At 37.0% G+C, this 21,485-nt stretch overlaps 1 protein-coding gene across 3 annotated transcripts in view; it reads left to right on the top strand.

Annotated features, from left to right (window-relative positions):
• PPP2R5E (protein phosphatase 2 regulatory subunit B'epsilon) overlaps nt 1-21,485 on the top strand; it is a 132,971-nt gene that overhangs the window by 98,608 nt on the left and 12,878 nt on the right. For all 3 annotated transcript variants that reach the window (XM_019733634.3, XM_019733635.3, XM_019733636.3), the window contains exons 5-10: nt 1,823-1,915; nt 17,300-17,430; nt 17,553-17,612; nt 18,617-18,725; nt 20,145-20,198; nt 20,295-20,345. In XM_019733634.3, coding sequence (XP_019589193.1) covers nt 1,823-1,915; nt 17,300-17,430; nt 17,553-17,612; nt 18,617-18,725; nt 20,145-20,198; nt 20,295-20,345 — 498 coding nt within the window. The remainder of the gene's footprint in view (nt 1-1,822; nt 1,916-17,299; nt 17,431-17,552; nt 17,613-18,616; nt 18,726-20,144; nt 20,199-20,294; nt 20,346-21,485) is intronic.

Raw genomic sequence — 21,485 nt, 5'->3', positions numbered from 1 at the left:
AAAAGCTTATAGTCTTTTTTGATAAAATTGGAGATACTAAAGAATGGGACTTTAATGAAATGTGTCAACATTTGAAGATTCTACATAACACAGTGAACCAATATTTTCCAGTTAACCAGTGGATGATGTTAGGAAGCCATGGATGATAAAGATCCATTCAAAATGCAAGATAGACTGTTGGAATTTAGTGTAACAGAGTGTGAAAAATTCATTGATATGGTTTCAAATTCTACTTTGCAATTCATCTTTAAGAAACGACTGTTCATCGTGTTGTAGTATGGTACCAAAGAAAAATATTCCCAGTTATATGAAAAGACTGAAAATATGCTCCCTTTTCATACTGCTAGCTCTATGTGAGGCTTGATTTTCTTTATATACTTCAACCCAAACACACTGAATATTGTCTTCTAATATGCTATGAAAGAGATTTGTAAAAATAAAAACAATGCCTTCTCAATAATATTTTTGGAAAATAAAGTTATTTTTCACAAAAAATATGTTAATATGTAAAATAGTTTCTTGTTTTAAAATGAAATAGTAATGCATATTTTAAATTTTCTCAGTTTTTATCTCTATATGTATGCTATATAATAATCTAAACATTTTATATTGTATATATATATATATAAACAAAACCTTTTTGGGGTCTTTAATCATTTTTAAATGTAAAGAAGTGAGACCAGAAAGTTTGAGACAATAATTAGTCTCTGTGCAGAGGGCTTTATATATGAATATATTATCATATTTAATCTTAGGGATTGTCATCCCCATTATACAGTTGAAGGAAGTGTTTTAGAGAAATTAACTTGCCTAGGGTTACACAGTTAGGAATGGACAGAGCTAGGCTTCCAACCCAGTGTCTTTCTGTCTCTTCAAAGTTCTGGTTTCTATATACTGTTACACACTATACCAGGAGCTCATGTATACTTTAACACATTTGTTATGCAAAGAACATAAACAGTGTCCCCCCCAGTGCTTATCAGAACAGGTATTCAAGGTTGACTCTTCAAACGAGAATATTCTTACTCTTTGCAGATGAGAATAGTCTGCTACACCATCATATGTTGCTTAGAAGAGTGTAAATTGCCATAAACTTTCTGAAAGGAAATTTGGCAATGATTATTAAAAATCCTGGAATGTTTGAATATTTTTTGACCTAACAATTCCACTTCTAGAAATATTTACTCACAAAATAATTGAGCAAATGCACTGATGTATGTTATATGATGTACATTGTGGCATAATTTGATGGAGAAGTAATTCAGAAACTACTTAAATGTCCAAGCATAGGACAGTCTATGTATAATGGAATACTTGTAGCTACTAAGAAAAATGGCGTAGATATTGTTAAAATTGTTCACAATATATTGTTTAGATGGTAAAAGTAGTTTATAAAGCTATATAAAATATATTTATAGGACATTGGTATGTTGTAGAACTGTAGAGAAAAATTGGGAGATTTATACATTAAAATGTTAATAGTGGTTACCTCAGAATGGCGAAGATGATGGGGGATTTTTATTTGCTTTATTTGCCTATATTTTCTAATTTAAAATGTTAAAAACATAACAGCAACCGTGAGCCACATTGAAAGGCTAGCATAGCTAGTCGATTTATATTAAAACCCAGTTTTCTAAGACCTGTCATGTTTTCTTTAAAAGTTTTTTTTTTCATTATAGTTAACATATATTCATTTCAGGTGTACAACATAGTGATTCGACATTTAAAACCTGTCAGTTTTAGAGTTACAGGCTTTTTACGGTTTTTGATACTATTCTCAATGAATTATAATTTAAAATTAATTATATTCTGTTTGTTGCAGCTTGTATATGAATTTTTCATACGATTTTTGGAAAGCCAAGAATTCCAACCCAGCATTGCCAAAAAATACATAGATCAGAAATTTGTATTACAGGTAAGCAAATTCTTGTGGTTGCATGTATTTGTTATTCAATTGATAATACTTTATCTCATTTTTTCTTGATGTTTGCATAATCTAGTAATGACAGTGACATTACCCTGTAAACAAACATATATACATAAGTTAATTTCAATTAATAACCATTAAAAGTAATAGGTACTTTTTAAATTTATTGTGCTGGAAATTAATTACATTTTAAACAACAAGGAATGCTAATGCCTAAATCCCTTCAGTTTTCTTTCCTCAAATTTAATTACAAAGGAATTTTATTGGTATAACCCTAGTTGCATGAATCTTTACATAGCTTAAAAACTTTTATTTTCATAAGGAGTCTTAATGAACTATTGCATAGATATGTTAAAACTGAGTAGGCATGGCTCAGAGCATAAGTAACGTTTAATAAACAATCAAAATCAGAATACTGGTGCGTTTTCACAGTAGGAAATAGCACAACTCAAGACTTGAAAATTTCCGTGACGGGATTAACTCTCACCTGTTTGGAACTTTTCAGAGTACATATTTTTTCTGATTTGCCACTTTACATTTTATAGCTGGGACTTGGGTACTTTCATGGCACAGAGTTTTTAGGTAACATTTCCTTACTCTTGTTGTTGACATTCATCTATAAAAATGGGTACTTGTGTCAACTGGTGTGTGGACTATTAGAGCTCCTTTCTAAGTGATACATGGGGCACCTCATGGAGAAAAGAACAAATATCTATCGCCTAGTAAGCCATGTGTCCTAGTGAGAACTTCACATTTAAAACATTCATTTGGCAGGAAATTGATGTCCCCTGTGCCTTACCTGGTAAAGATTGGTAACCTTCATGATTACATCATTCATCCTCCCTAACTAAATGAATAAATTTAGAATTTTGGATATATTAGGTTGAGCCATAGCTGATATTTTGGCTGTTTTTGACATTCAAAACACAGCAGTTTCATGTGGTTCAATCCAGTAGAATGCCAGAGGCAGGCTAGTTCCAGGGCGCTAAGGGTCACTGAGGCTCCTGTACATCCCCAGTCATGTGGCTGAGTGGAATTAAAGCCCAATTCAACTGTCAGCTAAGAGTCGGAAAGAAGCTGTTGTACCTTGCCTGCGGGGCTCATTAGCACCTGTGCATACCTTTTCTCCTGGTTGCATGGGGCAGATCATTGAGCTGTATTGCATACTGAGCACACATCAGTACCACACTGGTGAATCACGTCTCACACCTTAACACAGGAGGCTTTGGAAGATTGAGGTTTGAGATGGAAATAGTTAGAGAGGTAGTTAAACAGGTGAATATAGGGGTCGCTGGGTAAATGGGTAGACCGATCCAGATTCGTACACCAAGAAGGAAAAATGAAAGAAAGACATAACAGGTCTGTGTTTGTGTTGGAAAGTCCTTGCATTTATGTAGCACAGTGTAATTGTCAGAGCACCTTTCACGTGTTACTTATTTTGATTACACAACAATCTAAAATAGACATGGCTAACTTTTATGTCCATTTTATAGATGAATGAACTGAGGTCTAGAAAGATCATCAAGTTTTCCCAAGCACATTTCCTATTCTGGTTTTCTGCCCATTATACTATGATACCACCTTGTGATTCTGAACCTCACTATGACTTGGAAGGACTTCAAGGCAGGAGTAGCCCTCACTTCTCCACACTAATGAAATAACAAGGTTCATTTATATTTACGGTAAAATAAAGTGCCTGAGAGGATCAGGTAATGATTGTACAGTAAAGCCTGTGTTTAGCTGACATAGAAAACAATAAATTCTACAATCTCACTATGAAGCCAGTGCTTTCTTTACGTGAAAAACATGCAGGGCCCAGCTCAGTATGCTCTTCATGGTAGACAGGTCCTAATGATAATAGAGCTCCTAAGATTAGAATGTCAGAGAAACCCAAACTTGGAAGGGACATTTTGGGTTGTCTAGTCTAGTTTTTTAACCAGACTTCTTTGAAACCCTGATAAGGGTGACCTCAGTTTACCCTTTTTCAATGAGGAGGGGCCATATACACAGGCAGCCTGTTCCATTTTTGTTAAAAAATTCTGTTAATTTTTTTTGTGTTGAACCTCCCTCTATTTTGTACCCTTTGGCCTTATTTCTCCAGAATAGTCGTTTAATATATCACGGGCCAGCCATAACCTTTCAGGTGTTAGGATACAGCTTTTGTGTTTACCACTTGGCTCTTTTTCTCTAGAACAGCGGTTGCAACTCAAATGCTTGCAGGCTTATTTATAGTAAGTCTGGTAGCCAGGTGTTAGAAGTAGACCGGCTCCTACTGACGGGAGCTTTGGCTACCCCTCTCTCGTCCTTCAGTTATGCCAGACTTTCCCCCGTCCAAGAGAAACAGAAATCCAGATTTTTTATGTGAAATTTTCTGATAGCTCAAAAATCCTGTTCAGGTTGAACAAGCCCACCTGCCTTCTAGATCTAGCCTACCAGCTGTCAGTATGCATTCTCTGCTAGTCTAGCCTGAGTCCTTAGTTCTATCAACCCTGTCTCATTTGTTTTGAAGTCTTCAACATGTGTCTGTTTGTCTTCAAGGGTGACACCTGTTTCCTAACACGGTGCCCTGAGCCTGGTTAGTCCAGCGCAGCTTAGAGTTGGGTTCCCCATTCCTTTGGAGACTAGGTTTCTTAAAGGGGAGGTCTCGCTAGCTCTTCTTACTGTTCCATAACACTGCTAATTTATGTTAAAAGCTTGTGGTTTTAACTGACTTCTAATTTAGCTTTATACATGTTGTTGTAAAGCCGTGCTTTCTCTTGTTTTCTTGTTCATTTTGTAGTTTGATTTTTCTTATCTAGGCGTAGGATCTGACATACCATGTTTCCCCAAAAATAAGACCTAACTGGAAAATAAGGCCTAGCATGATTTTTCAGAATGACATCCTCTGACTATAAGCCCTAATGCATCTTTTGGGGCAAAAATTAGTATAGGACCCGGTCTTATTTTCGGGGAAACACGGTATATTCCTGTAGAATACCATTTCTCCTCAGTCTTTTGAGGTATTTCTGGATCTTGAATCTGTCATTCACCTTATTCACTGGGTCTTCCATCTTAATCACATCTGTGACCTTCTTAAATATGCTGGCTGTCGGCCTTATCTAAGTCATTGATTAAGGTTATCAAACTAGCCAGGCCTGAGGACAGGGGCCTGTAGCAGGCCCTTAGCAACTTCCCTTTATTTTGGCACAGATTTATTGATCAGCAGTCTTGGAATTCCATTGAACCAGTTAGAAATTTAGTCTTATGTCATCATCCTTCCCGCCTTTTAAAATTTTGTTCGTAAGCAGAGTGTACAGACTTTGTCAGAGGCTGTGATAAAAACCAGGACTTTATGTTTACAGCATTTTCCTCTTCTATAGGCCTTGAAACTTCATCATAAGAAGGAATGCCATTTATCTGCCATGGGGCATTAGTGAACTCTGGGAACTACTGCTATGTACTGGGAATGTTGCCCTAAGTACTTACAAACCATGGGATTGATCCTCTGTCCCTGAGCTTTGCCCGAGACAAGAAATGAAGTATAAATAGTGAAGTCCATCTGTTTATACTTTACCTTTTCAGCCCCAGCCTCGTTTTTACGTTTGCTTTCTTTACCTTCCCTCTTCTGGTTCTATTGATGAACTCAACCTTCAGACCCAGGCTCACCCCAGTCCCTAAATCAGTCATGAAAAGGATAGTAAGGGTATTGGCAGAATTAATGGCACCCTGAGTGGTACTTGAATGTAATCATAGTGACTAACCAGTGCATTAGCTATCGTGTTGGGGATAAGCCCTGGATGCCAGTTAGCCACCATTTTCCAGAATACCCTGTCCATTCATGTTGGTCACCTATAATGTTGGCCTCCTGTCCCTTTTCCTACTGCTGATGACTTACGTGAGACCCCAGCACTTTCTAGGAGTGGGACCTAATTCCCTGCCTACCTCTCCCGCGCTCCCTTCCTGGGAGGTTTGGTCCTGACTTGGGACCTGCTGGAAATGGGTGGGCCTCTGAGAGCTTGAGGCATTATTATTGCTGAGATTCCACCCTGCGATGTCAACTACCATGTTCCTCGTCTTTGATCAGATTTCTTATTCTCTGGATTCTCAAAGAGCTCAAAAAGAACTTTGGTGATCTCAACATAACACTTTTTTATTCAGTTAGACATAATTTATTCTAACCATGAGATTTAATTTTACTTTCTATAGAAGCTAGCTTTTTCTTTACAACCTATTCTGACTCTTATTCCCCTGCCAGTAAAGACAAAGGCAAAGTAAGAATTGAGCTATTTTAACATGATGTAGTGGGAAAGAAAGTTCGGGAGCTCTGGAATTGAACCCTGACTCCCCTATGTACTCTAAGTATATTTTAGGAGCTGAGGATATGAGATGACAGGTAAGAAGAAACTTCTTTCAAACCTTGGCTTGTCTTCCGACTTATCTTTCAAACCCTGGCTGAAAGCATGACTTTCAGCAAGTTTATACACTTACTGCTCAAGCTTGAGTTTCCTTATTTGTGACATGGGGATAACAGGGTAAATGAGTTACTGTTGAGTAAAACAGGAAAACTCTCCCAAACTGACAGCTGTTAAAGCTTAATTCAGTTGACATGATGGATATAAAGACAGGATTCCTACCTCTAATCTTAAATAGGTACTGAAAAATTGGGCAGATTTTTGACTATTCTGAGCCTCAGTGTTTTCTTCTGTAAAAATGGCAACAGTCACCTCTCTTACAACTTACAAGTAGGCTTGTTATGATGATAAAATGATAATGACTTGTAACAATGTCTGCTGGTATCATGCATGGGGTATAGTAGTTTCTCATTAAGTATTAATTTCTCTTTACACTATTCTCATATTATCTGCCCATTTTAGTAGGATATCTTATTTTTCTTGATTCTAGTATTATTTTTTAAATCTCCACCTTTTGAAACAAAATTTAAAAATTTATTTGACACTTATAATAAAATTTTGCAAAAAAGGCTTGAATAAATGCAGAATTGTAACATATTCCTAGATGGGAAGACTTGCCATCATAAAGATATTCGTAGAATCTCCAAATAATTTGTACGTTTAGCACAATTCTAATTAAAATTTCAGTAGTTTCTTTATTTGAAAATCTCAAATGAAATTTTCATGAAATAAAATAAATTTTTGAAAAAACAAACTCTAATGCTATGATACTTTACCATTAGATATTAAAATATCCTATAAAGGGACATTAATTTTAAAATGTAGTTTGGGTACAGGGGAATCGAATATAATAGAGGGTTGGGTAGGAAAGACCCTACTTAGTTTGCCATGAAACCCATAATAAATGTACCAACAAATAGATAGATACATACATACATACATACATACATACATGTACACACGCACATACATTAAAATGACATAATCCTCTGAAGAGGAAATCTGATAGTATTCAATGAATTTAAATTTTGATTGAGCAAGTCCATGAGAAATATTCAGATATGTACACAAAGATATATGTATAAGGATATTGAATGCATCGTTGTTAATGAGTCTTAGAAAATTGGAAACAATTTAAAAGTTCCTCTGTGGGGTTGGTTGAATAAACTGTAGACATTCACATAGTGCAAAATTCGTAAGTTTGTAAAAAGATTAGGATAGAGCTACACTTGATCTATTTTTAAGTGAAACATGCACATTATGGAACAGTATGATTTTTTCTGAGCCTGAGTCTTTTAAGGAAAAGGATTTTAGGGAAAAGGATTATTTGTATATGCATTAAAATTTTTGAAAGGAGATATATACAATTATTGTTCATTGAGAGGATGTGATTAAGTGTGATGATCTTCTAATTTTTATATTTCTCTATTTTTTTGCATTTAAAAAATAATGCCCATGTGTTATAATCAATAAGAATAGTAAAAATATTTCAGTTATAAGTACGTTCTCATTTTGTTGCCTTTCATTTTCACAAAGCTCAGCTGGTTTTGTGCATTAGCCTTCCTAAGACTATTTTTGTAAGACTGAGCCATTCTTTTATACTTAACATTCATTGAGTTTCCTTCATTTCATCATTTGTATGTGTCCTTTTAAAATCTGAAGCTTGACGAAAAGCTTCCTGTGTTGCCTCAGGAGTCTTTTTCAATACCTCCCATTTTTCTTCCTCATCAGGAAGCAGTATAGATTAGCACTTAAGTATATAGACTGGTTTGAATTCAGGCTCTGCCACGTTTTTTGTGCATGACATGACCTTGGGCAAGTTATATAACTACTCTATGCCTCATTTGCTGTGGAAAGTAGATGCTAAATATCTGCACTATAATAGTAATTATGTTAAAAGGATGTTGTGGAGATTTAGTAAGTGAATACATACATAAGCCCATAGAACAATTCCTGACACATAGTAAGTGTTCAGTAAAGATTATGCTGCTGTTATCACTACTGTTTTTATTAGGAGCAGTTCTTGTTTTGAGAACCTTCTTTCACCATATTTTCTTAAATAGTTTCACTCCATGAATTTGTATGATGTTAGTATATCATGTCTTAACTAGCATGTTATGAATTTTTTGAAATCTGACTTTTACTATTTTAAAAATAAAAAAACCCTTTGGACTCTACTTATATGGTTCTTCCTTGGCTGTTGGTAGTTTTTCAAGATGTTAAATATGGTTTCTCCTGTCCCTGGATTCTCATCAGTTCCAATTTACCAACTGATTTCTTCCAATCAGTAGGGGAAATAAATGTTTGTTAGTGCCAGGAGCATATACTTTTTAATTAGTGAGAACCAGAGATAGCACATTCAAATCTTTACAGAGGCCACACAAGTGGTACAAAATGAAGTAGTCTGAGTAACAAAAAGGAGTGATGGAAACAGTGGTGACCTAGAGAGCTTGGACCCTGCTGCCAGTCCGCTCCCGTTAGCTGTTGGCTGGTAGGTAAGTGGGCCAAGTGTTGCCAGATCTTCTAATTTTTTAAGATAAGCTAAAAAACCCAGATTTTTATGTGGGTTAGACAAAACAGCCTGTGACTTGTACCTTTGAAGAAGGGTTTGCTGTTTTTTATTTAAGAACAGTATGACTGGCTTGCTTAAATTTCATTGTAATTTTTATTAAATCCAGGTTTACATAACCTTTAGCATTTCTTATGTAGTTAATCTCAGTCTTTGCACAAGAAAGCTGTCAGATTTCTCAAAGATAGTCAGTTGATTACATAGTGCACTGTGTCTATGGCAATGTTGTTGATTTTAGATTTAGACAACTCGGGAACTGCCTTCTAGGTGGGCTTGCCTGGGCTTATGGAACAACTTCTCTATTTCCAGTAAAGACAGTTTTCATATGTTGTAGGATGGTCGGGAAAATGTTTTCTTTATTATCGCCTCCCTCCTCCCCCTTTAGACCAAAAATGAATTGCTAAACCTTGAATTATTTCATTGGGTGGATTATTGTGGCAAGATTTTAGCAGCATATTTCTAAAGACTGCTTTCAGCCACTCTGCAAATCTGAAAAGCAGTCGGTGGTTGCTAAGAGACATACTATTCAAGAGCCCGGTAAACATATGTACTGCTGGAGAATGCTATTTAATAATTTGTACTTCACATTTGCAGTTATATTTAGCGGAAAGGTGCCTTATTTATTATGCAAATTATGCAAATCATTCAGTCTGTCCTTAAAAGTGACCTTTTGTTATTGTGTTTTTAAAAACTCAAGACAAATTGTTCTCCACAGAAACCAGCCTGTTAAAACTTTTAAATTCTAAGCTGAAATAAATTCCATGAGGCCTTGAATCTCAGCTCCAATACAAAGAACTATTTTCCTAACAAGTTTCTTGAATATATCAAAATGTTTACATTTCTTTCTCAGAGTCTATAGCAAAAATTATAAAACTTTGGAGAATTTAATTCTATCAGTTAGCCATTAGCAATTAACAGTAAGTCACCTCATCCCATCCTGTCCAACCTGTAACTCAAAAGCCTTAAAAGAAGAGCTGTACTGCTCTGAGGTCCTGCATCCAGAGCCAGCTGCACAGGTCCACGTGCTTAGAAGGGCCTCGTGATTGGTTTAACGCTTTGCTCTTGCTGTCTTGAAATTCTTCATAGTTGTGAGCAAGAAGCACTGCACTCTCGTTTTGCATTGGGGCCGGCAAATTATGTAGCTAGTTATGTAGCCTGCATCCCACTAAGTGCATCGTTATATAGCATAACAGCTCTTTCTCGAAATGCGACCAAATTGGTTGTCGTAAAGGTTTAAATCCTTAAGGTTTTGTTGAGTCAGATAAAATGAATGCTTGAGACAGAAAACAATGGACTGCTTTAGTTTGTGACAAGAATGCCAGAAATTGGGAAGAAAAAGCATGTGACTTGGCAGAGTTGTTCATATTTGTGTGACTTTACACCTTTGAAATTTTCATACTGAATTTTCACAGAGGTCTCGAAGTCAGATTGCTAGAATCTTATAATGTGCAACCTTCTGGTCCCTTGTCCCCACTATGTTTTCTCACATTGGTTGCCCGTAGGTTGGCTCATTTCATATCATCCCTTTGAGTTGTTCGGATTCATTGGAGTCAGGTTGCCTTTGGCTCTTGTCCTCTCGGTTCCAGGGCTGTTTTCTCCATGTGCATTCCTTGTTCATTCAAGGTGAAGGTATTATTAGGAAGATATGATTTTTCAGGTAGTAGAGTAACTAAGGTTAAAAATAAAGCCAGAAATAGGAGATCTGATTTTAATTTGGATGAAAACAAAGTGTGGAAGAAAATATTTAGAATACTAATGTCATTGATTATCTACTTGAGGATTTCTGATGTTTTTTAAAATGTGTTTTTACATGGAATAGGGCAGGGCAGTCGCTTCTTTATTGTAGTAGAGGGTAATCGGGCTTTTTTATTTCAAGCCTTTTGCTTTTAATTTTTAAAAGTAATTTTAATTAACAAAGTAACAACAATTTTAAAAATTGAAATGAAAAATATATGATGAAAAATAGCAATCCGTGCCTCCTCCTTCCCCAATCCCGTCTCATTTCCTAGAGGTAAGATTCAAGTCTTCTAGCTGTCTTTCATGTTTATCTCCATATTTCTAAAATAACATCCTTATACTGCTATTTTATTATTTTTCATTTTAGATTTTGCCTATTCTTACTATAAACTATTATATCTCTCCCTTTATATCTCTCTATATCTTTCCAACACAGTTATGTGACAAAATTTAATTAAATCAAATTGTAGTGTTTGCGTTAGTATGGCTGTGTACATGTTGTTCATAGCCAAGGCAAAAATTATGCTGCAATTACAATTCTTGTAGGTTGTTTTGTTTTGTTTTTACCTTAGACCCCAGGAATTAATAGTTGCCTTATTTTTTGCCTTGCTTGCTTTCCTCTATATTGGCCGCTAGTTCATCTCCTAATTCTGAGCACACCACATAACTCTTCTCAGTATGACCCACACATCAGCTAGTCTGTCAGTTCCAAAATTTTTTTCTTGTAGGCCTCCTTCCTAGAGGCCTGGTCATCCTGCTCTAGTTGGCACTGGTTGGGACTTCCCTTTGCCACTCTTCTGGGCTATATCTTTACTTGCTTATTTTCCTCTTTCATTTTGGTGGAATACATCCTCTAGATGCTTCCTAAAAGAGCATGAAGGGGATGTAAATTTAACGGGGTCATGTACCCAATTCCTGTGTGTGTGTAGGGAGGTGCCACACCAACAAGCAGTTCTGGGAAGCCAGCTGGGTGTATTACTGTTCAACTCGATACTGACGCTGTCTACCCGGAGATAGTGTCAGACTCCACAGGTTAAGAGGGCTCAGTCCTACAAGACTGTTCCCCCACTTCAACTGTCCCTCCCAACCCCACCACCCCACACTTCAGATACCAATCACAAGCGCAGGTTATTACCTGTGTTTCTGAACCAACTGGCTACAGATTGGAGGTTCCCGTGACTGCCCCTCCTTGGTTTGGTGAGTTTGTCCACAGCACTCAGAGAAACATTTTACTTACTAGATTACCAGTTTATTATAAAAGGTTATAAACTCAGGAACAGCCAGATGGAAGAGATGCATGGGGGAAAGGGATGGAGTTTCCATGCTTCTCAGACCACACTGCTCTTCACAATCTCCACCAACCCGAAAGCACTCCAAACCTAGTCCTTTTGGCTTTTTATGGAGGCTTCACACATAGCTGTGATTGACTAAATAATATGCAACGGGTGATTGACTCAACCTCCAGCCCTTCTCCCTCCCTGGAGGTCAGGTGGGTGGGACTGAAAGTTTAATCCTCTCACCACATAGTTGGTTCTCCTGGCAACCAGTCCCCATCCTTAGGCACCTTCCAAGGGCCACCTCATTAACATAACAAAAGACACCTTTATTGCAGCTCATCATTTAGGAAATTTCAAGGGTTTTAGGAGCTATGTGTCAGGAACAGTGGCAGAAGACCAAATATATATTCCTTATTACAAATCACAGTATCACAAAATTTTTTGAGATGTGTTTCTCTGAAAACATCTTTGTTCTGCCTACATACTTGATTGACATTTTGGCTATGTATAGATTTATAGGTTGGAAGCCATATTCTATTCCCTCAGAAGTTTTAAGGAATTGCTCCATTGTCTTCTGTCTTCCAGTGTTGGTATTGAGAAGGCCTGTGCCAGCTGAATTACTTATACCTTATAGTGACTTACTTTCTCTGTAAGCCTTTGAGATCTATGTTTTGTCCCCAATATTCTGAAATTTCAAAGTGATGTGTTTTGATACGGGTCTTTCTTCATTTATTGTGCAAGGACAGAATGGCTCTTACAGATGTTGAAGCTCATGTCTTTTTTTCTGGAAAATTGGATTGAATTCTTCCTCTGATAATTTTCTTCTCTTCATTTTCTCCATTTTTCTGTCTTGGTGCCTATTTGGCATGCCTGTTAGTCATGTGTTGGACCTTCTGGATTGATCCTCAAGATTTTTTTAATCTTGTCTTCTCTATATTATCTTTGTCTTCTGGTTATACTTTTGGGGTAGATTTGCTCGTTTTAATGTGTCAGTTCTCCTGGAATAAAAATAGAAATTTTTATTTCTATTACCTTTTGAATTTTTAAAAGCCCTTTTATTTTCTGAATATTCATGTGTAACAGGTGCTATTTTTGTTTCAAGGATCCAATATATTTGTTTATTTCTGAGTCTGTAACAGGTTTTTTGTTTTCTGGGTTTTTTTGCAGTCTTTTTTCTACTCCTTGCATTGTGGCTATTTCCTCTCAGTTCTTTATGATTGTTTTAGTCTCTGTGTCTTATGTTTGAATGTTTGGTGATCTTTGACTTCATATTCATAGTTATGAGTTAGTCGTCAAAAAGCCTCTGAGAGCCTGTGTGTGTGTATGTGTGCATGTATGGGAGACACCTAGCATATTGGGCAGAGACCTTGCCATTATATTGGGAAACCCTTCAATATTAGCATATCTATAGGTGTTTCCTCCTGAGACTGTTTCCCTAAAAAGGGACCTCACCCAGAATTCAGAGCTTAGTCAAGGTAGAGAGTTAGCCAAGGACTTACTGTTCAGCATGCAGAGTTTTCATTTAACCCCGTTATTTTCAATAAGTGCTTCACTTGACTGTATACAGTGTCCCCAAGACCAGACTTGGGGACATTTATCTTCTCCAGACTTCGGTTGTAAATCTTCACTACACTGTACGGGACAGGGGTCTAGGACGTCTTGTTCCTCCTGCAAATTTTGAAGCATCTTTCTGTTATAGCTCTGCATGCCTTGCCACCAGATACATCTGGTCCCCTCAATTCTTAAGCCTTTTAAGGGTTCTCTGGTGTGAACTGGCTTTCTTTTTGTTGGGGTTCCTCCCTGCTCGTAGAATGGAAAAACACTTAGCAGAGTGGAGAAAGATGAAACCTAAGATAGTTGCCACTTGCCATCCACTTTCCATCTTTGAGAAGTGTACACATTTGTCGAATTTGTTCTCCAGTCCTCTCTACTCGTAGTTCCTTCCATTTTTATTCCTTTACTCTCATTTCAGGGAAGGTTCAAGAGGATAGAGGTTCAGTCCCGCATGTAGAACTGGAAGACCTTTACTGTCCTTTTCATTTTGCCCCTCTCACTGAACTGTTGGTTTACTGTGAGGCTCAAAGGAGGGTTCTTTGGGGTTAAATTGCTACACAGTTTAGCCCTGTTCATTAGCTTCAGGAAGGCTGGTTTTAACTAGGAGTCAGCATGTTGACAGGTCTGTCTTTGCTCTGTAATCACCTTGGAAACTCTCCAGCTGCTTTTTTGAACAACCCGTTGCCTATTATACCATGTTTCCCCGAAAATAAGACCTAGCTGGAAAATCAGCTCTAATGAGTCTTTTGGAGCGAAACTTAATATAAGACGTGGTCTTATTTTACTATAAGACTGGGTATAATGTAATATAATATAATGTAATGTAATGTAAGATCGGGTCTTATATTAATTTTTGCTCCAAAAGACACATTAGAGCTGATTGTCCAGCTAGGTCTTACTTTTGGGGAAACAGGGTATTGTAGGTGGCACAGTCTACCTAGGCATTTACAGATGCTGGATTATATTTTTCATTGCTTTTTTTTGGGGGGTGAGGGGTGTTTGGAGCATATATATAACTAAGCATGCATGTTTTGTTTTGGAAATCACAGCTCATCCTTTTCTCCCCCTTTTTTGGCCTATGCACTGTTATATTTTTTCCTTTTTCTCATTCATCATAAAGTTATCAAAAGTGTGTTCTATAGAGTAGCAGAAAAGTAATTTACATACTGCAATTCATCTTTCTTTCTCACTGAACATGATATATGCAACGCTTGTGGCTTTGTAAATGACTCAAGTTAGGTACCTGGTGATGCATTTTCTTTAAAGGACTAATGAAAACATTAGTTAAGTAGTTTTTGTTTAATTATGTTTTCATTAAACTCTTAAAAACAATACATAAGCATAGTTAATTTAAGTTTTGCTACTAGTGTACCCTTTGAAACCTTTTATGGTACTTGCAAATTACTCATTAAACACTTTTGTCACACTTAAAAATAGAAACCAAATTAAAAAAGTAGAATTCTAAAGGTTATCTCCATTAACAAGGAGTAGGATGGGCAGGTAAGTGATCTTATGTCATTTTGAGCATGTACTAGATAAGAGATTCCGAGCCATGGCGTCTTTTTTGCCTTTACAGGTCACGTGTCTTTGTTTCTTAGACTGTTTCCTGTGGAAATGGATAGTTGACCTGCTCATTGCTTTTCCTGTGTACTCCAAGTTTGTTCCTGTGTGTGTGTGTGTCCATGCGTGTCCCCACCAATGAGGATAGTCACTGGCATGTGCAAAGATTGATTGAGTGATTGATTGCATGGCAGAGAAATGGCAGGCATTTTAACAGCATCTTCTTTTCAGATAGGCTGCTGGTAAAGGTATGTGACATAGAATTTGCCACAAACATTCAACTACCTCTAGCTCCTAATTTCTTCATAGGTTAGCCTGGATGTTACTTCCTCTGGAAGCCTTCCCTGATCACTCCATTTCTCCCAAATAGAGTAGATGTATCTGCAGTGTATTTATATAGCATCCTGAACCATCTATCGTGCTGTTTATTTACCACCATCCCTCCTTAGACTAAGCTTTCTCAAAGCAGATTGTGTTTGTCTTGTTCATCATTGTGTCCCTGACACCTTGCCCACGGGCTGACTCTTAATAGGCATACATATTTATTTGAAACACTCATTTTTTGAATGAATGGAAGGATGGATGAGTGACATTGTGTAGCCAAAAATTGCATTTGTCTCACTGCCCATTTTTGAAGACTATCCTTCAGTTTGTTATTGCTTCCTGCCTTTATAAGGGCCATTTTTTCTTTTTTTTGGGGGGGGGGGGTCTATAACGGTGCCTTTTGTTCAAAGAAAAGTGCCCAACAAATGTAGATAATTTACTTGATTACTGCCCGCTGAGTTAGTATTCTGTCAATCTTAGCCTCATGTCTTCATCTTAACACCTGAAATCATGCTTTTGTATGTTGGTAGCTTTTTTGGTAATTAGGGTAGTCTGCATTCATTTGTATGCAGACTATGTACTCTTGAAATGTTTTGTTACAAAGTCAACATTAGAACTGAGTTTTGCTTTATTGCCATGATAATGAATGTATAAAGACCTCAGCAAAACTTAAACCAGTCTCCAAGTTTATTCTTCAGCCAGAGGAACCTGCCTATTGTCATTTAGGAAAAAAATAGTAGCTTTATTAAGATACAATTTATATACCATACAATTCATAAAATTTATAATTCATTGTATTTTAGTATATTCACAGGGTTGTATAACCATCACTACTATATATTGCAGAACAATTTCATCCTCCTCCAAGGAAACGCCATACTCATTAGCAGTCTCTCCTCATTCTGCTTCGTGTCTCTACTGATTTAACTTATTCTGTGTATTTCTTATAAATGGAATATTTATACATTTCATAGCAGTTTATTAATTTCATACAATATGTGGCTATTTGTGTCTGGCTTCTTTCACTTAGCATGATGCTTGAAAGGTTCATCCAGGTGGTAACATGTATCACTACTTCATTCCTTTTTATGGCTGAATAATAGTTCAGTGTAGTACATTTTGCTTATCTGTGCATCAATTGCCAGAGACTTGGGTTGTTCCCACTTTTGGGCTGTCATGAATAATGCTGCTATGAACATTCATGTACAAGTTTTTGTGTTGACATATGACAAGATGTAATCTTACCAGGATTCATTTATTGACTTTAGATTATAGACGATTAGGAACTTAAAAAATGTTATTCATGTATAACATATGTACAGAAACCATGAATATTCACCTCAGTGGATATTTGCAAAGTGAACACACCCATGTAACAAGAACTAAGATTGAGAAAGAAACATTGCGAGTATCATTGGGGACTTTTTGATGTTTGCTTTGGTTTCCGTTGTTTCATTTACCTGTATGCTCTGGTAGAGCTGAAGGCTTATCTTAACTGTATATCTGGAACATAAGCGCTGTAGGTAGCTTATGTTAGAGTAGTGCAGTGGTCGAGACAATGGACTCAAGGGCTTCGGCTGCTGGGGTTCAAATCCCAGCTCTACTACTTACTAGCTTGGACCTTGGACAAGTTACTTAACATCTCTGTGAAATGGGGCTAAAAGTACTTCATAGGGAGTATTAATATCAGCAGATTGCTTAGAAAATTGCCTGGTGGTCCTACTAAGTGCTGCATATGTGCTACCTATTACTGTTGTTAGGATTATTGTGTATCTCTTCACTTGCCTGACTTATTTATTACTGTTTTTATTCCCAAAGACTAGCACTATGCCTGGCACATAATAGTTGCTCAGTAAATTTTCGAGGAAAGAAGGAAGGGATTTCAGATAATGAGTGGCAGAATTCCAGATTCTTTCCTGAAACCATTTTTGACAGCTACACTGTCTTTCATTTACGACAGCTTTTGGAGCTATTTGACAGCGAAGACCCTCGGGAACGGGACTACTTAAAAACAGTTTTACACAGAATTTATGGCAAGTTTCTTGGTCTTAGAGCATTTATCCGAAAACAGATTAACAATATTTTTCTAAGGTAAGTGGAGGGAGGGGGGAGAAGGAGAAACAAAGTTGGTGGTTTTATAGAATTATTAAGTACACCTCAAATATTTGAACGTAGTGTACTGACTTTCCCCCCCCCCCCTTTCTTTTTTAAAGGTTTGTTTATGAAACAGAACACTTCAATGGTGTAGCTGAACTGCTGGAAATATTAGGAAGGTAAGCACATTTTTAGCGAATTGCTAATCTCAGGTGACTATCATTCTGGAAATTAGGTTCAGGTGGCTCAGGGAAATGCTGACCTAGATCTCTTACTGTGTGTACATCAGGGACTCTCATTTGTGCTTTAGCATGTTTCCCAACTGACTCTCCAAGACACGATTTCTTGTTCCTCTTGGTCTGCAGTTATGCATTGCTAATTCTGCTGGGATGACTGAAAGAGCTAACAGTTTATCCGTTACTACGGAGACAGTACATCTAATTGCAGTCAGGCCAGTTACCCCAAAACATCTTCTTCTTGTTAGTTTCTAGGCTACCTGTCCTTCGTCATACCTTTTGAAAGCCAGTTTATAATAAATTGGGAAGATTGTCATTTTCAAAGGAACTGAGTACCCAGGTGTAGTTCTTGAACAGCTGTTGCCTGCCATAGTGGAATGAATTGGAAAGAGACAGCTGTTGTGTGTTTCTATACACAAGGGAGGCTAATGTAACTAGACAATGTGATTACTTAGTCTCTATTCCTAATATGAGGAGAAAAAGAGGGTGGAGTCACATGGTTTCCTCTGTGACTTCCCTAGGCTGGGCTCTATGTCCATGAGTATTCTTGGTCTGAACAGAGATGTCGGGGACAGGAAGGAATGAGATCTGGAAATGGAAAGGGTCATAAGTAAGCAAGGCAGGCAATTACTTGGGGAAGGAAAAGAGGGAAGGAAAAATAAAGGGTTGTTGATACAAAAGATTTGGAGACCATCCAACTAGGTTTAAGAGCACAGGAGTCTGTGCTGGTAAATCAGAAGCAAATTTTCTTCTCTGACATTTCCTTTCTACTTAAATGTATTCTTGGAAGTAACTAAGAAATCTTGAATGCCACGGGCATGGGTTTGGGATTGTTTTGGACCAATCATAGAGTGATTAAGATTTAAGCTGATGTCACAAGAACAGTTTGTCTCAGTTTAGCTTATTGTGGTAACATTGCTAATTCATGTCTCTTTTCTTTTTTCTAGTATTATCAATGGCTTTGCTTTACCTCTTAAGGCAGAACACAAACAGTTTCTGGTGAAAGTGTTGATCCCTTTACACACTGTCAGGAGCTTATCACTCTTCCATGCCCAGGTAGAATTTTGTACAACTACTTTTGGAAGCAAAATAAAGTTTGCGAACCGTGTTTCTTTGATATTAATATTTACTTAATTAAAAGAAAAAAGACTGTTAAAGTTTAAAATAACCCCCCAAAGAAATGAAAAGTGTGTTTTTCTGTGCATAGGAGACTCATGAGAATATTTTTCAACTGCAAGGAGCATTTATTTGATCATCTCATTTTTCAGAGAACTTAAATGACCTGCCCAGTTCACAAAATTATATATTGAACATGTTGCTTATAGTAATATGTATGTGGGCTTTTCAGATTTAGATCTTTGGACATGTGTAATCATTTTTGAATGTTCTTGAATGTTTTGTCTTATCCTCATTTTGTATTAGTCTATCAGTTGTCCTTTGCATCCTCTTCTAGATCATTCATCATTTTTTTCTCACTTTCTACACACAAATAAATACATAAGTAAACAAATCAGTGTTTTCACATCTTTTTATTTTTAGCCTCTAGTACTTTAAAAAGCATACTCTGTCTTGTACCCATTTTGATTTCGGTGCTAACACTGCCTTGCATGGTTAGCGTGTCACTGGGGGTAGATAAATAATCTAGTGGCGTTTTAATTTTAGTATTTCAGAACGCCCCCAATGGGAATGTTTTGAGTTTGCATAAAAATGTAACACATTTCCCTGAGCAGTGTTCCTCTTTCAATGTGAAATTCTTGTTTCGAGGAAAAATTGGTCCATATGGTTCTAATTTAGAACACCCATCAAAATGTTTCGCAAGAGTGGATTCTTGCCCAAGAATCTTTACAAGCCCTTTTACAAATCTTGCCTCTAGTTTTTGAAATAGGATATCACATTTTGTGATCATTTAAGAGAATTCTTACTTAGATGAGTTAGCATCAGATATAAAACTCATATTCTCCAGGTTCTAACTGGCAGGTAGAAATAACTTTTTATCTTTTCCTGAAACTGCTTTAGTTTGCTTGTGACATTTCAGGCAATCAGCAGAGATTTTAGGAAGAGCCTACTTCTCATATTGGACTCTTCTGGGACCACAGTAAAACCCAGTACTATTGACGTCAGCAAAGAGAGAATGGAAGCCCATGAGATGCAGCTCAAACTATATGTAGATGAGATACTTCCAGGATATTCTGAATGTGACATTTCATCTCCGCTTTTTATTAGCTGGCTATTTCATGTCCCGATACTCTTTTTTTTAAAATTCCCCTGGAGCCTTATTAGGGTCAGTCTTTGGCTTGAAAAAGTAGCTTTTTATTGTGCTTTATACATTTTTTTATTTTTAAAATGAATTGAGCGTGAAGTTACTAAAACCAGAGTCTGAAACTTTTTAGGAAGTTTTAATAACATATCTTTAGAGTCCTTAGTATCTTGAATTTCCAATTTTGTCATTCTTTCTTTTTTATTCTGTTTCTCCAGCTTGCATATTGCATAGTACAGTTTCTGGAGAAAGATCCTTCACTCACAGAACCAGTAAGTATTTTTTCCATAATTTCAGATCATGGACCACTTTTCATGGAGTGTATGTGAAAAATTAAATGTCATTTGTTTTCTTCCTTTTCGTTTTAGGTTATTAGGGGGTTAATGAAATTTTGGCCCAAAACATGTAGTCAAAAAGAGGTAAGTGCCTAATGTCAGTATGGTAATAGTGTACTAAATACTTGGCTGAGTGCCAGGCACCAGGCTAAGAAGCGTGTATAAAATACATTCTCATCTAATCCTCATTGTAGCTCTGTAAGGCAGGACTGTAAGTACTTTCATTTTACTGGTTATGAAATTGGCCCCTAGAGAGGTGAATAGCCTGCCCGAGTACACTAAGTACTGGTGGTTAGGCCAGAACCCGCCTCCCTGATTCGGGAACCCTGGACTTTTGTCACAGTGCTGCTCAGTCTCACAGGTCAGGTCAGGCCTGGTCATGTGCCCAACTGTCTAGCTCTCTCAATGTCACCTCCTAGTGATCACCTTCATAGTTTGGAGATTTTGCTTTCACTATAGATAGATGCTAGAGTAGCGTGCCCAAATACCCACTTTACAGCATAGTGTAGATGGGATCTTACTATGTACAATCGTAAAATATATTATAGACCTTTAGTTTCAACTGTCCACAGCTGGCCTTGGAAACCTCTGACCTATAATCATTCGTACTTTTGCTGAGACTTACCTGGGCATGTGCCACGTGAGGTTGTGGGGGAGTGAGTCTCTTAGCTTGGAGGTGAGCCTTCCTGGGTACCAGATCTACACCCACTCCTCTAAAACGTTAGAAACTGTTTGGAAAATGGTTCAGAAAGCAAGGTCAGTTATTAGTTTTACATTTGGGGAGAATTTATGTATCTTGACAAATGGCAAAGATCTACTGTATTTTGCTTTCAACAGAAATACCCTTCTTCTCAAATCCGTTTCAATTCTCCAAAACCCCCACTTTATACAATTTCAGAAAATCATCTAATTTCTTAATACCTATTAGGTAAAAGTAAACTATGCTTTGCTACCCAGATGTATCTTAAGATACGAAAACATTGTCTTTTTTTGTATTTTGATTGCATACCTAATTTTTTCTAAAGTAATTATTTTTTTATGCCTGAATAGGTAACTGGTTTTAATATCTCTCGGTTTTCTATTATATTTAAAACAATTGACTGTACTATTGATTTGGCTCCATTTTGTGATCTGAAGCTGTTTCTTGAGGCACATAGTGCTGAGGCCACGAGATGCATTGTGCTCTATAGGGAGCAATCGTACGTGTGTGCATTTGTGTGGGAG

Source organism: Rhinolophus sinicus, chromosome 3 (genome assembly GCF_057876585.1).
Source record: "Rhinolophus sinicus isolate RSI-liver-muscle chromosome 3, RSI-T2T, whole genome shotgun sequence".
In the NCBI taxonomy this organism is placed as follows: Eukaryota; Metazoa; Chordata; class Mammalia; order Chiroptera; family Rhinolophidae; genus Rhinolophus; species Rhinolophus sinicus.
This window is presented reverse-complemented; position numbering and strand designations above follow the sequence as displayed.